Here is a 19,286-nt window from a genome sequence, read left to right on the forward strand (position 1 = left end):
CCCATTGTTATGTGTTCATTTTGAATTTCAGAGCAGCTCGGGCCAACAGGAGTGAGGCTCAGCTGAGCTCATTTGCAGTGTGATTCTTACCTTTCTGCTGGTTAAACTGGTAAAGTCTTATACAAACTCTTATGTAAACCTTACATAAACGTTAGAATTGTTGTTCACTAACTATTCACACGATCGTCCTCCAAAGGGAGAATGTTGAAAGGTCTAAACGGGAACCTAAAAATCAACATTTTTAGTTAGCATTTTTGCTAGATGATGGATGATTTGCAGCATTTTTCTGGACACAAGAATCAAACCTTTATTCTCTTTAATCTAGTCCTGTCATGTTCTTCCGCCCTGCTACTCATACAGATGGGAAAAACCCAGCAAATAGAGTCAAAGTGCAGATTATGTCTTCCAGGTTAAACAGATCATCCCGCTTTCTTGTCTTTATCAGTCGGTCCAGAGTTCCTTTGTGTGTTTTTAATAAATCCAGTGAGATTTTGTTTCTCAAGTCTGCTGATGCGGTGTCTAAAGAGGAGGTGAGAAGGAGATAAAGAGCGTCTTTATCAAAAAGATATCCTAAGATTTTATATTTTTAAATAACGGTGGGGATAAAAAATGACCAGTTTTGCTCTTGCAACTTTCATATAAGACGTAGACACAACATCACGTATTATAGCTGCAAATATCAGCTCAGCAGGTGTCAAAACCCACTTTCTGTCTGCTTCAAAGTGTTTCTGCCTGTTTTTATAAACAGGCAAAGGTCCCAGGTGGTTTAGGCAGGATATGGAAGTCACTTATCTCTGACCTGTCGATTGTGGTCAAAGTCTTCAATACATTAATGTCCCGTTATAGTTTGCATTCATAAACCTTTATTTATCTAATTTAGACACAAACCATCCTCAAAATGAAACGACACCCCCGCTGTTTGGTGAAATATCCTGCTGTGTAAGTGCGTGCGTGCATGTGTTTTACACGCATTTCGAGACACATTTAATTTCTTTACATGCATTTACGCAGCTAGTTTGTGGCATTGGTATATGTTGTGGAAACTCCCACTGAACTTGTCGTATTCAGAGTCCACGTGTGGATGAAAATAAGAGTGGGATTATGCGCTGAATCGGGTGTAATGTTCCTTTAAGGCCGCTGCCCCCCGCAGCGTCGTCATTGCGCAGAACAGTTTGAACCAAAAAGCGGAGTGACCTTCCTCTTCTCTCAGTCTGAGAGGGGCAGCGCTGAAGCAATAAGCCGGTCACAGCTCCTGCAGCCCCCCGCCTTAGCCTCGGAAATGAATAACAACTTAGTCGGAGATGAAGTCGGGTAAGATTCCACCAGCAAACCCGTCCGCTGCGGCCGCATGAGGAGAACACCCGGGTCGGAACTTATCGATAGCGCGTCGTCTTGTCAAGCTGTCATTTGACAGTTAGCGTTAGCTAGCATGCTATGGTAGCTATAGTAACTTGGCGAGATCGCTAGCTTGAGAAAAGATGGAAAAAGTGAAAGTATTCGTCAAAGTCAGCCGGTTGTCGTCATAATTGACCAGGTCTTAGTGGAGATATTGTGTAGAGCGAACACGTGAAAGTATAAGTACTTATTTGACCACTGTTTTCTGTTAGCTCGGAGCAGCCGGGCTAGCCTAGCTAGCGCTCGCCAGCGAAGCGAAAGTCTCTCGACTTCGTCAGTGCGAGGACATTTAGCGGGCACTGCCGACGATCGGAGCATCCTCGTCGGCAGCGACCAGTCGCCCTCTTCTGCCACAGCTGTCCCGCACACACGCTTAACCTCGGTGTGTTCGGGATGAGCGCCGCTTTAAGTTGGTGCCGCTGCAGCGAGCGCCGGAGTCTGCGGCGGCAGCTCCGCCTGCGCTCCCCTGGACACGGTCCCGGCGTCGGTGCGGCTGAAGCCGGCTGTGGACCCGCTGCTGCAGCCTTTGGAGTCACTTTCGCCAGCTGAGAGCGGTATTAGCATTGCTACACGCCATGGCTCCGTCCCGGGGCAACTTACGTGGCAAGAGGTACATAAAAAGACCATTATTTCTGCACCGAATGCGGGATTCCAGGAGCCAAAGACGCCGTCGACCAAGGCAAAAGTTCATCACATTCCGTAAAATAGACATTTTCGCCCAGTTCAGCGGCCGCACCGCTGCAAGTTGCGTTGCAAATGTGCACTTTGGTGTTTAGTTAGCCGAAGCTTGCTTCAATCTCCCCAAACAGCTGTTTGGGAGAGCACGGAAGTGTTCCTCCACCACGTCGTGTGCATGTGAAGTTCTCTCAGGATTTGCAATGGTTTATAATTTCCTGAAGTAAACAAGGAATTTCTGACCTGATGCTAATATTTCTAATCTTCCAGGAAACTTTTTGTGGGTGGATTGGACTGGAGTACTACCCAAGGTGAGGCCACTTCCTTCATGCACAAGCTGGTTTTATTGACAGTGGGAGTTTATTGTGGCACTATAATCTAGTTGGAGGGTAAATATAAACACTAACCGTGTTTATCAGGTAAATACTGTATCATTTGTCGGTGTGGTCTCCTGTGTTTGGCACCCGTGCACCATTTTACACAGCTTTTACAAGGCGTCTGCCAGCGAAAATTGTTATTAATGTGGGTGTAACACGTTTGCGATTAACGCTGGTCTTGTTTAAAAGTTGTGCAGATATTTTGGGATCACAAACTGTGATTATTTGGATGTGCTATTTTTTAACTGAAGACTTCTCTGTGCCATTCAGTGGTGATGGAGTTTGCTGAACGGCACACTTGCATCAGTAATAAGGGTAGTTGTATTATTTTGGTGTAACATAGAGAGATTTCTGCTTTAGCACGGCTCCATTCCATCTACAAATACCAAGAATTGTCGATAATATCCAAATTAAGCCTTAAATACCAATACAACACGATGTGGGCATTAGATTTTACATTATGTCTATCTGGAATATTTACAAACTAACACAAAATGCCTGTTTTTTTTCCTTTTATCATGCAATGTGACTGTGTTAAACCTGCTGAGACGCTAAAGTGTGCTGATCACAAAGCTGTATCTGGTGTTCGCTGTGCCTGATTCACCCTGTGGCCGACGCGTTGCCGCTGTCTCGGCCCAGAGACGCTCTAGTGTGTATTTAACAGGTTACTGACTCGTGTTGTGTAACTCAACATGTTGTGTAACTGAACAAGTGTTCGGCTTTGCCTCAAAACGGTGAACATCGCTGCGTCTAACGCGTCTCCCCGGCGATGCCTCGAGGCTTCAGGGGACGTGAAGAGCTGCTACAGTCGTGCTACGCAGCAACTCCTCATGAGTCCAGACCTGTATGTCTGGCGTCAGTGGGTGTTTCCTGGAATTAAAGCCGCTCGTTATCCTTTTATCAATAAATAACCATAAACCCAACACAGAGTGGCGCGAGGCCAGGCCGCTGTTGTCTATTTCCCTTGGCGTCTTAATGTGTTTTTCTTTTTGTAAGGCAGAAAAATCGGTCGTTGCGTTTGCAGTTGTCTCACGTTGGCCTTTTTCTGCACGGTTTTGTGCGCTTTGATAAATAATTCCGGCCCTTATTTTGTTTCTTTATCGCTCAGAGACGCTGAGGAACTATTTCTCGCAGTATGGGGAAGTGGTGGATTGTGTCATCATGAAGGACAAAACTACGAATCAGTCGAGAGGCTTTGGCTTTGTCAAATTCAAAGACCCCAATTGTGTGCGGACGGTGCTGGAGACAAAGCCACACAATCTCGACGGAAGAAATGTGAGTATTTTAAATCAAAGGAGGAGATAAAGTAGTTGAATCGACGGAGCGATCGGCGGCCTTTTGTTCCAGCCGGCGTGGAGAAACCCTTTCCCTTATTTTGCAGGTCTGCGTGTTCGGAGCTTGTTCAAGGAGATGTTGAGTTGTTCTGTTTCACTGAGCTGTTCTTCCACAGCAAACACAGGTTTCCATCGGCTCGACGCGCATCCGCTCGTCCAACAAGATTTACCTGCTCGGAGTTAAATGAGCAAAAGTGGCAGTTGAATCTATGATGTAATGGAATTGATGAGATGCAGGGAAGCACCTCTCAAGGTGCCTTTTTGCTGAACATTGTTGTGTTTCTGTGATGCCAGATTGACCCGAAGCCATGTACTCCCAGAGGAATGCAGCCCGAAAAGTCTCGAACCAAGGAGGGCTGGGTAAGAGAATCTGAATTCCTCACTCCCCAACCTAGATTTGGTGTTTCGGCAGGGGAAGAGGTCCGCTCATCCTCTCCCCTCAGGGACGCGAGACAACCCAGACTTTAAGTGGATTATTAGGATTAATGGTGGTCGTATAGATGCGCCTTTTGCATGTAGATCTCACAACATAACGGGCAGCGAACAGGAACGTGTGAGAACATTACATGAAGGTTCTCGGCCTCCCGCTGAGACCTCTTTGCCAGACTGTCGTGTCTCTGCTGGTGCGTGTTTGACTAACAAAGCAGAAAAATTAATTATTAAAGCCGTCATTGTCATTACGAACCCCCAGCAATTACAGCTCGGATGCGAGGAGGCGCAGTGAGGGAGAAACGCTCGGTGGTTGAGAGTCGGAGAAATCCATGCTCTCCGATCTGTGGGGACTAGTGTTTGCACTGACATGACATGTTAAGAAATATACCCCAGAGCAAGCGGAGAACCTAATTTCTTCTGCACTGTCTGAGTAGATGATGGCTAACTGCTCCCTTCCCAGAGCCAATCCTCAAATAGACATTGAAATCCATACACTCCCTGTTTTCTTTCAGAAGGGCAGCAAAGCCGATAGCAATAAGTCTAAGAAGATATTTGTAGGTGGAATCCCCCATAACTGCGGCGAGCCTGAACTCAGGGACTATTTCAATAGATTCGGAGCGGTGAGTATTGTGTAATTAACTCATATTGTCATTCACACCGATTTGAATTAGTTTGCCTTTTATTAAAATTCTTCTTTAGCCAATCAAAGACCCTTTTCTTGTCGTTGTTCCCTACAAAGTATTGAATTCAATGGCGAACAGACCCTGTTTGATTTTCTAAATGGAGCCACCGTTTCCCTTTGTCCCATTCAAGGTCACAGAGGTGGTAATGATCTATGATGCGGAGAAGCAGAGGCCCCGAGGTAAAAGCCGATCCCGTTTGTTTCCCCTCTCTCTTCCATACCTTACCATTTAAAAAATCTCATGACAAACTATTCTGGCCCAAAGAGGAAAATGAGTAGAGATAATGACAGAAAAAAATCCCCACAAGATCTGAAGTCAACAACATCATCACAATACCCACATTTCTGAACCCAGAGAAGACACATTAAAGTGGATATTGTCTTATTAAGTGACTTAATTTATTCCGTTTGTTCTTGCTGATGAAATTAGTGTGAATGTTTGCAGCGTAGCGTACCTTTACCTTTGGTGTCTGACCTTTATCTGAAGGTCACGCGTCCCTCTGACTGCATCTCCACCGTAGAACGATTAAAAACCAAAATGTCTGGTGGACAAAGTGAAACTTGAAGGGAAGAGAAAGCAGGTTAGCGAAAGGACGCTACTTTATCAGAACACACAGGACAGAATGAGTGCATGTTGAGCGCTGACGGGAAGCGTTTCCCCTGCTTCCAACCTAAAGGATGGAGGTGAGTGTTATCTCTCCAACAATAGGCGCATCTACAACCTGTTTTCCATGCATAATTTCCCATCTCTGGTCTTTTGAGCCTGTTTCCGGGCAGAAGTGGCAGATCTTTAGATCCCACAGACGATTAACCAGCCAATCCTGAGTGTGACGGGGGGGGTGACACTAGCGTGGACCGTCTGGACGGGAACCACAGCTGCTGCTCACGCCGTCGGTGTCAGACCCTCCCCTGAGTTACATTTGCAGCCAGTTTTTCCGTCATACATGACATTGAGGCAGCGCCACATGCATCATTACACCCCCTTCGGACCCCCACTTTCATCTTCTGTTGGGAGAAACCAGAATAGTTTGTCATTGGACTTATCATGATGTTCTAGTACCAACCATAGTCCTTAATGGTACCAAATCATTTCTGTTACTAAACCCATTTGATCTTAAGCAATAAGTTTTATTTACCTTGACTTAGACATGACTGATATCTGTATCTTAAATGGCCTAGTATGTGTTTTCCCATATGTAGAAGTTTAAGTATTTTGTAAGTAAGCCCTTTCTATTTTTCTTTCTTCTGTCCCCTTCTGCTTGTCAATGGTTTGAATGTGATTAACAGTGTCTCTTAAGATTTGTCTTTTCTCCTTTAGGTTACTGTGCATTGATTAGAAGCACAAAGATACAGGCCCAATACAATCACTCCAATTAGCTCACGTACACAAAATGGGGTTTAGACAAAGCTGCAAAGTTATTACGTAGTCGAGCAAATGGGACTTGCATCCCATTATATCCCCATAGGGTTACGCAAACATTACAGTGTAATCCTCGTTAACCTCACAATTACTCTGTTGTTTCGTCCACACGGTCAATTTAAACCATCTACTCCTGTTCTCAGCTATTTAATTTGCTGTAACCTTGAACAATTTAGTGGCCTAACTTGAGTTTAACCAACTGTGTCAACCTCGCTTCAGATGAAAGATGGGTCATTGACTGACGTTATAAATAGCCGTGCGGCACCAGGCGCTGGGTGGGCTGGCACACGACAAGGGCGCCCAAAAACCTCAGTTGTCTGCAGGATGTTAAATTGGATTGAGGTTAGGTCCCCGAGTGGAGTCGTGCACACAACCTCATTCTGCCGCAGCAGAAAGTTAATCAAGTTGAAAATGGATCACGGCCGAGCTGCAAACTCCCTCAAAACTTCCTTTTCGGACTAGCGGAAGAAGTTGGCCGAGCAGCCGGACTACTAACCTTGAGCTTTGTCTATCCCCCGTTTGAAAACACGAGAGTCACCTGTGCGCCACTTTCCAGCTCCTTTACGGCCCATATCTTTGTGCTGCCACCGTGAGCAAGAATTTAATTGTGGCATTTAAGGCTTATCCGGCTGACTCAAAAGTGAAATGTTGAATTTGGGGAAGCTTGGAGGAAGCAGAAGCCATTCTACAATTTGTGTTTCCTCATATTTTTGTGATGCATTTACTATGGCTGCTGCTCCACAGCGATGTACCGAGGGGGCGGATCGAGGTGGGGTTTGGATGAAAGGGCATCGAGCGTCAACTGGGAGCTGCTCGTCACTAAACGTTAGAACCTAGAACCTTTGCTTAACCATGAAAACGGCGACTGTGTCCAGGTGCACGCGGTCTCCTCCAGCGTGTTTAAATTCAGTCTTGGTTTGTGGCGTTCTGTAAGCGTGCGACATCATCCGAACCCTCGCTCGGTCTCGACAGACCCTCACTCTGCTGAAGCCCGATACTGTTCTTCATCTTGTGTTGTCACAACCCCCCCCCTCCCCCTGCTACCTTGATTCACTCTTGGTCGTTGGCTAGGTTTTGGATTTATTACTTTCGAGGCCGAACAATCAGTGGACCAGGCTGTCAACATGCATTTTCACGACATCATGGGCAAAAAAGTGTGTAGTTGTAGTTTTATTTTACCCATAAGATCAAACGGAGGCTTGGGTGACGAGGTGACGCTGCTTTATCAGTTTCTGATAAGTACCTGCAGCGTTCTAATAAATACACTTACGTCTAAAATAACACAACTCAATGAAAATCCCTAATTCTGTGTCACAGTTGGCTCTCAACACCACCATTCTTGTTGATTCTGGCTTTCCGAATCACACTGATCTCTTCCAGTGCTGTCATATTGCAGTTTTTATTGTCGCCCAAGGCTTTGTTTCCATCGACCACTCCTTTGGGATGTCTGACATCCGACTGAATTTGCCTAAATTTCCATTTTGTTCCTAAAAAAAAAAAAAAAAAAAAACCCTCACTAAAACAATCTTTAAAAATATGGCTGACTTCAAAGCACCCGAAGGACCGGTCCAATCGATTCTGTTCCTTTGTTTGTTTTTTGTTTTCTGATATTCTGTTGGCAGGTCACTTACATGTCAACATGGTTTTTTTTCCCTTCTTTTTAAAATTTAAGAAAAAAAAGCTAAACTCAGTGACCAGTCGAGAATCTTCATACTGTGTTTCTGTCTCCACCACAAATGGCGGCGCTCTCAAATACTGCTGAGGATGAGTGAGACGCGAGCCTGCAGTAATATTTGCATGACACTCGCTCCTGTTTGTTTTATCTCAGTGGATGCCAGATGGTTGAGGGTTTACTGCACACAGAGAAAACAGAGTAGAGAGTCGGTGTGGAGGACGCTGGCCCTCCTCCCCACCAAGGCCATTAAGAAATAGTCAAACTGTAGCTTATCTGAAGGATTCACTCACATTAATGCACTTTTGGAGCTCTTTTGCCATTAATAACCTCCCTTTTCCCAATAGAGGTGGTTTAATTAGCCGCTTTTAATCAACTCCACAGGGAAATCCAAATAGAGGAATGTCTCCTTTTTTGGGATTTGTTAGTTTTATCCTTGTCATACTTTCATTTCCCCCCCTTAATCTTCACGCTAATCAGTGATAATCAATCAATCAACTCATTCCTTAAATGTCACCGAGTTGCATTACAAATCCAACCTGTGTGATCTTGGGTGAGGTCGACGTTGTCCTGGTTTCCAGCAGGAATCAAACGTGGATCTAGTCCATTGTTCTTGATTTGACATTACCTTACGCTGGTCCTTGTGGGAGGTTGGGAGATGTGAGCTACCAAATTAGAAATTGGAGCACATCAAACTGTGGAGCAAATCCCCGTTCTGCTGCTGGGGACCGTGCAGAAGTCACGGTATCTATCACTCGCAGGTGTGATGCCCAGGGGGAAAAGCGCTCAGGTAGCCGGCGGCGGCGGCGGCGAGCCCTCCGCCGGAAACATGTGCATGTAATTAGGTCGACAGAGAAGGAAGAGGGGAGGCTGTGGAAGGTGGCAACACCTTAAAGCAAGGAGGAATTTTTGATTCGCTTTCCTCCTGCAAGGTGACCCCAATAACTCAACCTTTCAGTCTATTTCTGGTTGGCTCCTCCTTAGTCTCAGCCTGATTCTGTGCTCTGGTTAACGGCTGGTAGCGTTCCCTAGTTACAGAAAGGACACTTTTACTGGGACAACTTTACTTTACAGTGTAAAGCTGAGAGCTGGAAGAGCTTTGAGACGTGTGTTCGTTAGTATTAACGTGGAAGTATTCGAGATAAAGTCGGTTACCATTTCACTGGTCGGGCTGATGGCGCGTGAAGACGTATCCTCCAGCAGGAATCCTCAATGATGTCAAGAGATCAAACCATTTTCTCACCTATGACACAGTATGAAGATTCGACTTGAATTTCCTGGAGAGAAAAAAAAAGTCTAGTTCTCTTATCGTACCTGCATGTTTACCTTTAAATTTTCTGTTAGAACTGAAATAAATACTTGTACACTCATTTACCCCTAAAAGTTCCACCAAACACAATAAAAAAAATGTAATTCTTTATAAGCGTTAGCTGGAGAAAGGTAAGTCAAGACCTTCCAATAGATGTCTTTATCGTACGTAGGCCAATGTCTTAAAAATATAATCAATGTTTCTCAGGTACAAAAAGAGGTAAAAAAAAAAAAAAAAATGAATTGAAAATTTGATACATTTGTAAGAAATTCCTGCTCGGTACCTGAGACACATCCCCCTCCTTTGATACACCGTAATATTAAGATAGTAAAGCATTAATATGAGTTAAAACATTTGAGACTGGCCCAGTAATTTAAGATTAAACCCCCAGTGTTAAGACAGGGCTGACTAGGTGAGGAATTTCATCGACTTTTTACCGGTGTTGCCAAATGTGCTCCGCTTGTCCGTTTGTCCAGGTGGAAGTGAAGAAGGCCGAACCTCGTGACAGCAAAGCTCCTGGCCAGCTTGGCCCTGGTCAGTGGGCGCCCAGGGGCATCTTGACGGCAGCTAACGGTTGGACCACGCAGCCTGCGCAGGGCTGGCAGCAGCCTTACGGACCACAGGGTGAGTAGTGAACTGATTTCTGAGATGGTTCCACACCTCAGGTGCCCCGTGTGTCCCGTTCATTCTCTTTTCTGTCTCCCTAAAGGAGTGTGGGTGTCGACTACCGGCCAGCCTATAGGTGAGCGTTCCACCTCCTCATGAAATTCCCCTTCTGGTCTCTGTGGCCCGTTATGGATTCATTGTACAGTGATTTCTGTTCCTGTGACATGCTTGGGTATTCCACTCTGTTTGACCAATAGGAATAAGCACATGACATCACTGTTCCATAACGGCTGAGGCTGCTGATAATTTGCTCGAGACAGATGGTAGCCTTGAATAGATTCCAGCCCCCTTCTGCTGTTGGTCCGGCTCAGTCTCATATCTCCATCTCTGGGTGGACCAGAAACGCAGCGTCAGCCCCGCGCTCTCGTCTTTTCTGTTTCTGTCCCAGAGATACTGTAGCCCCTCCAGACCGTTGCAGGTCCCGGCAGATAAAGCTCAGCTCCTCTTGTGTTTCATTTTCCTGCCAATGTGACGTATCAGTGTTGTTGGTGTGCACTTAAAAACGTTTCGTTTGAATAGATCTGTTGTGTGTTGGAGCAGGCGGGTACGGGCCTCCGTTGTCAGCGGGTCGCGGGACCCCCACACAGCCTCCATCACCTTTTAGTGCATTCCTGGTCACGACCCCGGCCGGCGGCTTCACTGCACCTCAGGGCTACCCTCAGCAGGGCTACAGCACAGCACCTCAGTTCGGTCAGTGGCTCCATGAACCTGCACCAGCCTTGTTTCCATGTGAATGAGAAGGGCGAACGGCTTCGCTGCTCATCCCCTTTGGCTGCCGGCGTAACCAGTTAAACAGTTTCACCGTGAATCTGATTATCCAGGCAGCTTTTCGGGGAGGAACCCCCCCCCCCCCCATCCTTATCACAGATGTCAGCATGACTCAGACACCCGCTGATTCGTCATATGTTCCTGAAAAACTTTGAGCGGAGATTGATAGATCCTCCCCTTCAAACCTGCCGGCTGATAACAAACATGTCCGCAGCAGCCGGGTGAAAAGTGCAGATCAAATAGCGGCAGCTGACACTCGGATCTGCGTTTGTTTTTAATTCTGCAGCTTCACGCGTGTAAATGTTTGGATGGCTCTGCATGCACGTAATCGCCTGTTTATCATTCACAACACGTCTTCTCAAAGGTTGCTACCGTATTAATCTCTAACAGGCTACAGTTTCGGTACCTCCCCAGCAGACCAGTATGCTCCACAGGTCCCTCCTCCGCCCACCACTCCAGGGAGCGCTCCTCTTGGCTTCGCCCCGGCCACCACTCCAACTCAGGACTTGAGCAAAGCTCCCGCGGGGCAGCCTGACTTTCCTTATAGCCAGTACGGTAAGAGAAGCATTTTTTAGTTTTCTCTCTCCCCTCTTCTTTTGAGTTTACCGCTGGCCCCACCCATCGACTTTGCCGGTTTACTAGATGCAACAACGGCTTATTTAGGTGCACGTGCACGTAGAATTCAGTAGGTAAAGCTGCTCACGCGAACATGCTTCTTGCTTCTGTAAAGCGCTGCCATGAACGTGGTGCTGAGGTTCTCTGTTCTGTCTCACTCTTTTGTATTGATTAGCACTATTGGCGCATGCTGGCGTGTTTGAATTAAGTCACCCTGCCTCGTAATGCTTTTAATTACATTTTTTCGCGTTAGTAATGGACTAGTAGCGCGGTGTCTTCTTCTCTCTATTGTCTCAGACCTTTGACTTGGTTCCCTCCTCCTCCTCCTCCTCCTCTTCGCTGTCACTGACCCCTCTGACGTCTGAGTTTTTCACCATGTAAATGTACTAGCGTGGTAGCATTAGCATAGCACCCATAGAAGGAAATCACTGAAATCACGCAGCTGTAACGTAAAGATCTTTGCATGTTTCTCTCTTGGAAATGCATAAAGCAACTGAAATGGGCCCATTTATTCTCAGGACGGCTTATAAATACCCGCTGCGTTTAGTCTGACAGCTCCGGTTAGAATTCAGCCTGATAAAGCAACACATAAGAGAGTTGTGCAGCTCGTTACAGGTCGTACGGCCGGGGGGGAAACTAGAATGGCAATGTGATGTTAGCGGCGCGTTTCAGGGATAACTCTCCAGGAAGAGGCTGTAGGGGTCAGAAAGGAAGAGCTCACCCTCCTTTACCAATCAATAAATGATGTGAGACAATATTTACAGTCATTTTGGAGATGCCTATTAATAAGCTCTAAATGTCCCCCCTCTTCATGTTGGTACAGCCCAGAGGGCCTTAAAGTAAACAGCTCCTGGACCAGGAACCTGAGTCCCTTCAGTGTTCATTCAGACGCTACAGTGTTGTCCTTTGTGTCCTGCTGCTGGACCCACGTCTAAAGTCATCCATGTGACTGTTGGACAGGACAGGTGCTCGTCTTCTTCAGTGTTTTCTGCCTGTGCGTCTCCCCCATCCAGCTTCAGCTTCTTTCATTTTGTCTGCTTCCTAAAAATGTCCAAGACCCTTCAGACTGAGACATGAACTGTGACAGACAATGGGGACACCTGCAGAGAGACACAGGACAGTTGCAGAGAGACACAGGACAGTTGCAGAGAGACACGGGGACAGTTGTAGAGGGACACTTGGACACCTGCAGAGAGACACAGGACAGTTGCAGAGAGACATGGGGACAGTTGTAGAGGGACACTTGGACACCTGCAGAGAGACACAGGACAGTTGCAGAAAGACACGGGGACAGTTGTAGAGGGACACTTGGACACCTGCAGAGAGACGCCATTTTCACTGTGAGACTCGCTGTTGCTCGGTGAATAAAGCAGGTTTGGGTTGATTTGACGTCCATATTTGCATGGAGATAAACATGTAACTTAAAGGTCAAACTTAAAGGTTAAACTTATTAAACCAGTGGGTTAGTCAGCATTTCAGATGTCCAATCAGTCTGTTAACGCTAATGAATCTTATTCAGAGGAGCATCTGAGCAGAGCTGTGGTGCTGCTGCCTCTCCACTGTGCACATTTAACTTTATTCCACTTCGATTGTGGAAGAATAAAACAGAGTTTAGCGGAGTGGAAGACATTACACATCATTTTCAGGAGACCGCTCGAGCCTGATTTTTCTTTTTTTTCCCTCCTAAATCAGACCTGCTAGCTTGGTTTGGCACTTTTAATTTGAGGAAGCAGAGACATGGCGCCTCTGTCATAACTGTGCACCTATAAAGTCTATAAGGGGGTTAGAAGGGCAGCAGTGTCTGGGTTCAGCCAACCTGGTGTCCTCATCTCCCTGATAGGCCTGGGTACCTACCCTCAGGACCCTTCTGCCTCCGGCCCAACGCGCCCTCCTCACAGTTATGGTCAGGATGAGCAGGGAGGATATAGCGCAGGTAGGTGCCGGCACCGTCTCCTCCCACCACCACCGAAGCAGCGCTTGTTCGGCCCTGTCGTGTGTGAAGAGGTGCAGCCCGCTTCTTTTCCTTTGCTCCATGTTTGGCGTCGTGCATGTACACGTGCACGGTGCCGGGCGTGCGCCGGTGCGGGCGCGGGCCGCCGCCCTCTCCCCCTCTGCCCGCCTGTGTTTTGCTGGTTCTGAGAGGATGATATAACCGTCCGAAGATGCGTTCGTGGTCCAGTTGTCTCTATGCATCAGCAGTCCGTTGGCCCCGCTGCCCCCCCCCCCGCTCTGTCTGTATCGTAGCGTGAGTGGCGAGAAAGAGAAACGATTTAAAGGGGAACATGATGGGATGTTTCTCCCAGTTCCTGCTGTCGGGCGGTTCCGTTGGCGCTCTTCTGTTCCTCAGATTTCCTGTTTCTAAGGTCCGAATGGGTTTTACCCTCTGACTTTGACCCCTTTTCCTGTTTTCAGATTCCCGTCTTTTCGTCCTAAATAGTCAAATTTTATTGTTGTTTTTTGTTGTCGGACACGTTGTCGCTCGATGTTTCCTCACCCGGGGAAAACGACAGTGCTGCTGCATGATGTCGCTCCTGTGTTCACAGCCTCGTTTCCTTTGGACTCACGTGTGGACGTTTGTGCCGTCCAGCGTCAAACTAAACGGGCTGAAGGACACTGTTTAAATATTTGGACTCAAGTAACAGGACACACACACACACACACACACACACACACGAGCAGGAGCAGTTCATAGGCTCCAATAATGCACCTAGAAAGGCCTGAGCTGGGATTGAACCCACAACCTGCTGGATAATCATCGTCCCTCGGCTACAGCCGGGTTACAACAGTAACTTTAAATGTAAACTAAAGAAGAGGAAGGAGCCACGTGAGCGAAGAGTCGATTCTTCCCGTCTGTTGCTTTGATCTCCAAGCTCTCTTTGATGTCTCCTCAGGGTATGGGCAGGACCTGACACCCTTCGGCCACAGCTACGCAGACCCCAGCCAGCAGACGGCCTCCTACGGCACCCCGACGGCGCAGCCGGCCGCGGCCCCCCAGCCCGTCGCCACCGCCTTCGGCCGGGGGCAGAACCACAACGTACAAGGGTTCCACCCGTATCGACGCTGACCCGCCGCTGGGCCCGCATGTAAAGTTCACTAACAAAAGCTACAAAAAAAAAAGAGAGAGAGAAGTCGTCGTCAGGGAAACGCGTGTTCCTGCTTAAAAACCGGAATCCTGGAATGTTCCAAGGGAATGTTGAATGCACATTTTGTGAAACAGGAACCTTCATGAAAGCAGGGATGATCTTCAATTGGGGAGAAAAGAAACCCTTTTTTTTTTTTTTTTTTTTTTTAATGCATAATTTAAAACAACATTCAGCAAAAAGAAGCTTTTATCTTCCACCCCCGACCCCGTGTTTTGTAGTAGATCTCAACTACTTTGCAATAATTTTGATTGTGTGGTCAAACACTAGCACAGAGACTATATGTAAAGAGACGTATAAATATGTATATTTATGGTGGTCACAAATGAACAGGGTCTCAATTTTCCTCAGCTTTAAATTCTAGGGAAAATGTTTTTATTTTTCATTTGGTGAATTTTTGTTTACTTTCTGAGCCTTTAAACTTTGTTTGAATATGGAGATTACAAATATATATTATACACAAACTGTGCAATTTTTTAAAAAAAAGAATTTTGTACTATAAATGTACACTGCTTGTTTTTTTGGTTTTTATTTTATTTTATTTAATGATGTAGACATCCCTCAGGTGGCTCTTTTGAGTGCATTTTTTGCACTTGCGCAAAAAGATAAAAAGGACAAATTAACGATAAATAAATGTTTATGGATACAATGCTTGTCCTGGATGTTTATGCTGATTTTTTTAATGCTTTTTTTGCTGCAGCAGAATGCTTCTATGTTAGAACTTCTTTATCTATTTATTTTTCCCGTGAACATTTTTACAATAATAAACACATCAATCATCCAAAATGTACAATTTGCCAAACCTAAATGTTATAAATGTCTTAAATAAATTATTACCAACAAAAGCAGAACTAGATTACCAAGTCATAAACAGACCTAGTAATTCCGGTAGGTCTTATTGGGGTTAAAGGTCAAAAGTTCATCACGGAGGCTATTGTTAGCATCAAGCTAGTGGGTCTCAATAAAGTTGTACTAAGTAATTTTTGAGATTCTCTCGGTTGTTTTTAATGCAGATTTGTCTTCGACAACTGGAAACTATCGGTGGTTGTGCTCAAAGTGTACGATAAAAAAATCTTATTAATCTTTATAGAAAAATTGTTTTGGGAAGTTTAGCTAACCTGTCCCGTCTGTTGTTATTGGGAAGCTAATTTGTTAGCTCTCAGTAAAATAAGATTCCATAATTTTTCATAAACATTAAAGGCGCTAGTTCCTGTAGTGTTAAAAGAATCCACAATTAACTAGATTATCAACCCACCCACCATATTATTTGTATATCTTATTTATCATTTATGATTTAATTTGAGCACTTTCTATTTGAGTGGCAGTTTTGTATATTTTCTTATTGTTTTTAATAAATATTGTTTTTTATAAAAGTTTAACCAAAGCTAAAGGCTTGTTGTAACCTGTTTAATATTTCAGTTTAAGGTAAAGTGAGCGGTTGTCTAGAATGAGCTGCAGCCTCCAGTAAAATGTGGTGCAACTGTGCAACATTTAACACAACGGTGACACAAACGTAGACGTCATGGAGCTCAATCACGCCCTACGCGAGCGAGCGCAGCTGGAACCGTGACATTTGCCAGCTGAGGGGCTGAGGAACTCCAGGAGGAAGCAGCCCAGAGACACGAACGAGGCCCCCACCTCAGTAAACGGTCCTGAGAGGAGAATTACCTTTGGGTTGAGTAAAAGACGTGACGTCAGCTCGACCTATTGAACTCGTCCGCCTCGATTATTGTTGTGTCCGATGGTCCCTCCCTGATTTACTGTAGTTATTTCTGACTCTCCCACAGCAGCAGGGCCCCTCTGGCGCCCGTGATGGGGGTGGAGGAGCTCTCTGACAGCACCGAGGTGGAGGAGGTGGGGGTGGAGGTGGAGAAGCACGCGTGGGACGGCCACCGGGAGACCCCTCGGGACGCCTCCTCGTGACTCCCAGCTCATTAGGAAGGACGCGGCCAGTCCTCGCGCCCATCTACCACCGGGACAGGACACATCAGGGTTGCTCCGCGGCCCCCCAGGGCGCCTGGAAGGTGCTATTTTCTGCCGTGAGGCTGTTTGATTTGCTCGCAGACGCAGTTGCTTCTTTCCAGCGACGCTGTGCGGCGGCGCGCGTGTGTGCGCGCGTGAGTAACCTGTGGATGCGGCTGGTGAGTCAGGCCGCCAGCCTGCCGCTGTTCTCACGCTCATCTGACATCCAGGGAGCACCAGTAGATCAGTAGATGTGGAACGGAACGTCCCGTTATGCTGCCACTGTGTCCTGCTCGTCTTTGGTGTCGTCAGCGGTCACACCGATCATGACCGCTGGGTAACGAGAATCACTAAAATACCCCGTTGGTTCTGTCCCGGAAACCGGTGCTGGACGGATTCCAGGTCAGGAAGATCACCAGCTTCTGTCTCTGATGACTTCATAATAAATCACCGGGTCAGCTCCGTCACCTCTATGTTCAATGTCCTGAACCGGCTCTGGTGAGCTCTGTTGACTTGTCATGGTGGCCCCCAGCTCCTCCGTGACTCCAGACTGACCAGGAATGGTTTTAAAATGGCGTATCAGCTGGCTTTTAACTGGTCTTGCTGGTTGGGTTCTGGTCCAGAGCCAGACGGTGGCAGGACGCTGGAAATCCTGTATGAGGGTGTGAACGAGTCCGAGGTCCACATCATCTAACTACGTCTCCAGCTCTGGAGGAGAGAAGAGTTGATGTTTTCAGATATCCATGTGCAGGTACACACACACACACACACACGCACACACACACACGCAGGTATTTTTAGCTTTCACAATGTTTTGTGTCCGATCACGTTACATAAACAGCAACTTACTCATCTCAATAATCCCTCAGTTCCAGAATGACCGCAGGTTTTATTGAGTTTGTACAGTTTTAAAACATGCTGAAGCTACATTTGCTGTTTTATTCATAGCTAAGCAGTTATTACACATTAGTGCCGAATTTAGCAATCTGAAGTGACTCTGTATCAGAACGGTTCCGTTTGGTTTAATAACATTGATTTTTTTTTTAATTGAAGCAGCAAGAATCCCTCAAAACAGCAGAAATCGTGACAGTGTTGCTAGAGTGAGACCTTCTTTGGTGCCGTTCCCATCACAGTCCTTTAGGGGCTTTTTAAGCAAACATCAGCTGTTTCTCCATCAGGTTTCTCAGCACTGAGGATGCAGAACTGCCTGCTGCCTTCACCTGCTCCTCTCCATCAGAAGAACCAGGTGGACAAGAGACAGTAGTCAGTCCTTCTCCAATCTCTGAGACCTGCCAACACTGGTCACATGTCTGCCTGCCTGGGCAGCCGTGGACCGGCGGCGACAGCGCCCCCTGGTGGCCGCGACGCCTCCTGCATGTCAGCAGGCCAAATGAGTCTGGACGCTCTGGGAGACACCACCCACCATCTATGAGGAGATCGGGGACAGCTGGATCAGTCTGGGTCTCAACAATGCCTCCACTTTCTCTTCAGAACAGCAAATGAATCAAAAACGGATTCCTGCCATCTGTATAAGATCACCTCAGGCCGGGCACACTCTGAAGGTAGCAGCACCAGCGACCAGCGGGGGGGGGGGTCACGCCTCATTACCTGACACAAAGGTTCCATAGATGTAAATTCATATACGTTTCCTTCTCTCTGACGGCTGCAGCTTGTGTAGGAACAGATCCTTTCAGAGGTTTTCAGCTTCAGAGGGAGGTCTGGTTCCAGGCTGTTTGGAAGGCCCAACAAATTACTGATCCTGACCTTTTCCTGACTTCCTGGTGTCTGAACTCCTCTCGTCTTGGAAAATGATATTAAAAGATTTTTTTCTTCCTGGTTCATCCCAACGCAGCATCCAGAGTCGAACATTACGAAATCATGCTGCTACATTTTCTTCTGACCCTCTGATGTCTCACGGACTGTGTTAATAGCCAAGAAAAGATGACAAAAATCAATCTATGTAGTGGTCCTCCCCACGTTTTTGACAATTGTTTACCCTTTTTGCCACCCAAATATTATAATATACCTTTATTAAACCAGCTTCACCCCTTCTTCTGTCTGTTATCACAAAGTTCTACCTGCTACTGCCTGGAGAATATTTTAATGAGCGCTTGCAAATTTAAAAGAGTAAATATGTTGTTTTTCTGAAGCTTCTTTGTCCTCAGCTGCTGAGAACTTGCATGTTTTTAAAGATGAGCCATCCTGGACGGACGAAGTTACTCTAAGGGACTGATGGGGTGGGTTTGTTGCTGCTGGAGCAGCTGGTTTGGACCAAAAGCAAAGATCCGTTAAAGGAGTATTCTTCAGGTCAACCTGAAGTATCATCAAATCAAATAAAAGTTGTAAGAGACTGATATTAACGATCCTGATTCCGGGTTTGTTGCGATCTAACCAGACAAACCGACGGAATCATCTGCTGTGCAGCGACTCGGTCAGTTCCCGGTTTTCTCCAGCAGGGGGCAGTCGTGCCAAACCGTGAACAACCGGATGTTATGATCTCCTTCATCCGTCCACGATGCGGACACGCGCGAAAGGAAGATGTTTAAGGACAAAAATTTAAACAAACTTCACTTGAAATATATCGATTTGATTTTTAAGTGATAGATGTTGAAACAACAATTTTAATAAAACTAAGAACCTTCACACGGGAGAACTCACTCTCACGTGATCGACGGAGGTCATGTGACATTTAACCTGCTAGAAGCTCACAAATGTCAATTTTGGACCCCAAAGCCAAGCTGCTGTGATTAAACCACGGTAGGTTTTAATAATCTGCTGGGAATAATGTTGAGTCGGTGTAGAGTTACAACGATGAAAAAATAAGAGCCGTCATTCAATA

At 46.3% G+C, this 19,286-nt stretch overlaps 1 protein-coding gene across 3 annotated transcripts; it reads left to right on the forward strand.

Moving 5' to 3' along the window:
- The first annotated feature begins 1,167 nt into the window (after positions 1-1,167).
- dazap1 (DAZ associated protein 1) lies at positions 1,168-15,138 on the forward strand. Of its 3 annotated transcripts, none has more exons than XM_011614995.2 (12): positions 1,168-1,311; positions 2,341-2,381; positions 3,556-3,722; positions 4,076-4,141; positions 4,729-4,833; positions 5,027-5,075; positions 7,387-7,469; positions 9,773-9,920; positions 10,006-10,038; positions 10,482-10,652; positions 11,121-11,285; positions 14,237-15,138. In XM_011614995.2, exons 1-12 carry the CDS (start codon positions 1,280-1,282, stop codon positions 14,407-14,409), a joined length of 1,233 nt encoding a protein of 410 aa, XP_011613297.1. In that variant the 5' UTR covers positions 1,168-1,279; the 3' UTR covers positions 14,410-15,138. The 3 variants fall into 3 exon arrangements, with proteins under 3 accessions (XP_011613297.1, XP_011613296.1, XP_011613298.1); XM_011614994.2 differs by having other exon boundaries at positions 1,169-1,311; positions 4,726-4,833; XM_011614996.2 differs by having other exon boundaries at positions 1,169-1,311; positions 4,726-4,833; positions 10,503-10,652.
- The last annotated feature ends 4,148 nt before the right edge of the window (positions 15,139-19,286 follow it).

Source organism: Takifugu rubripes, chromosome 20 (assembly GCF_901000725.2).
Source record: "Takifugu rubripes chromosome 20, fTakRub1.2, whole genome shotgun sequence".
Lineage (NCBI taxonomy): Eukaryota > Metazoa > Chordata > Actinopteri > Tetraodontiformes > Tetraodontidae > Takifugu > Takifugu rubripes.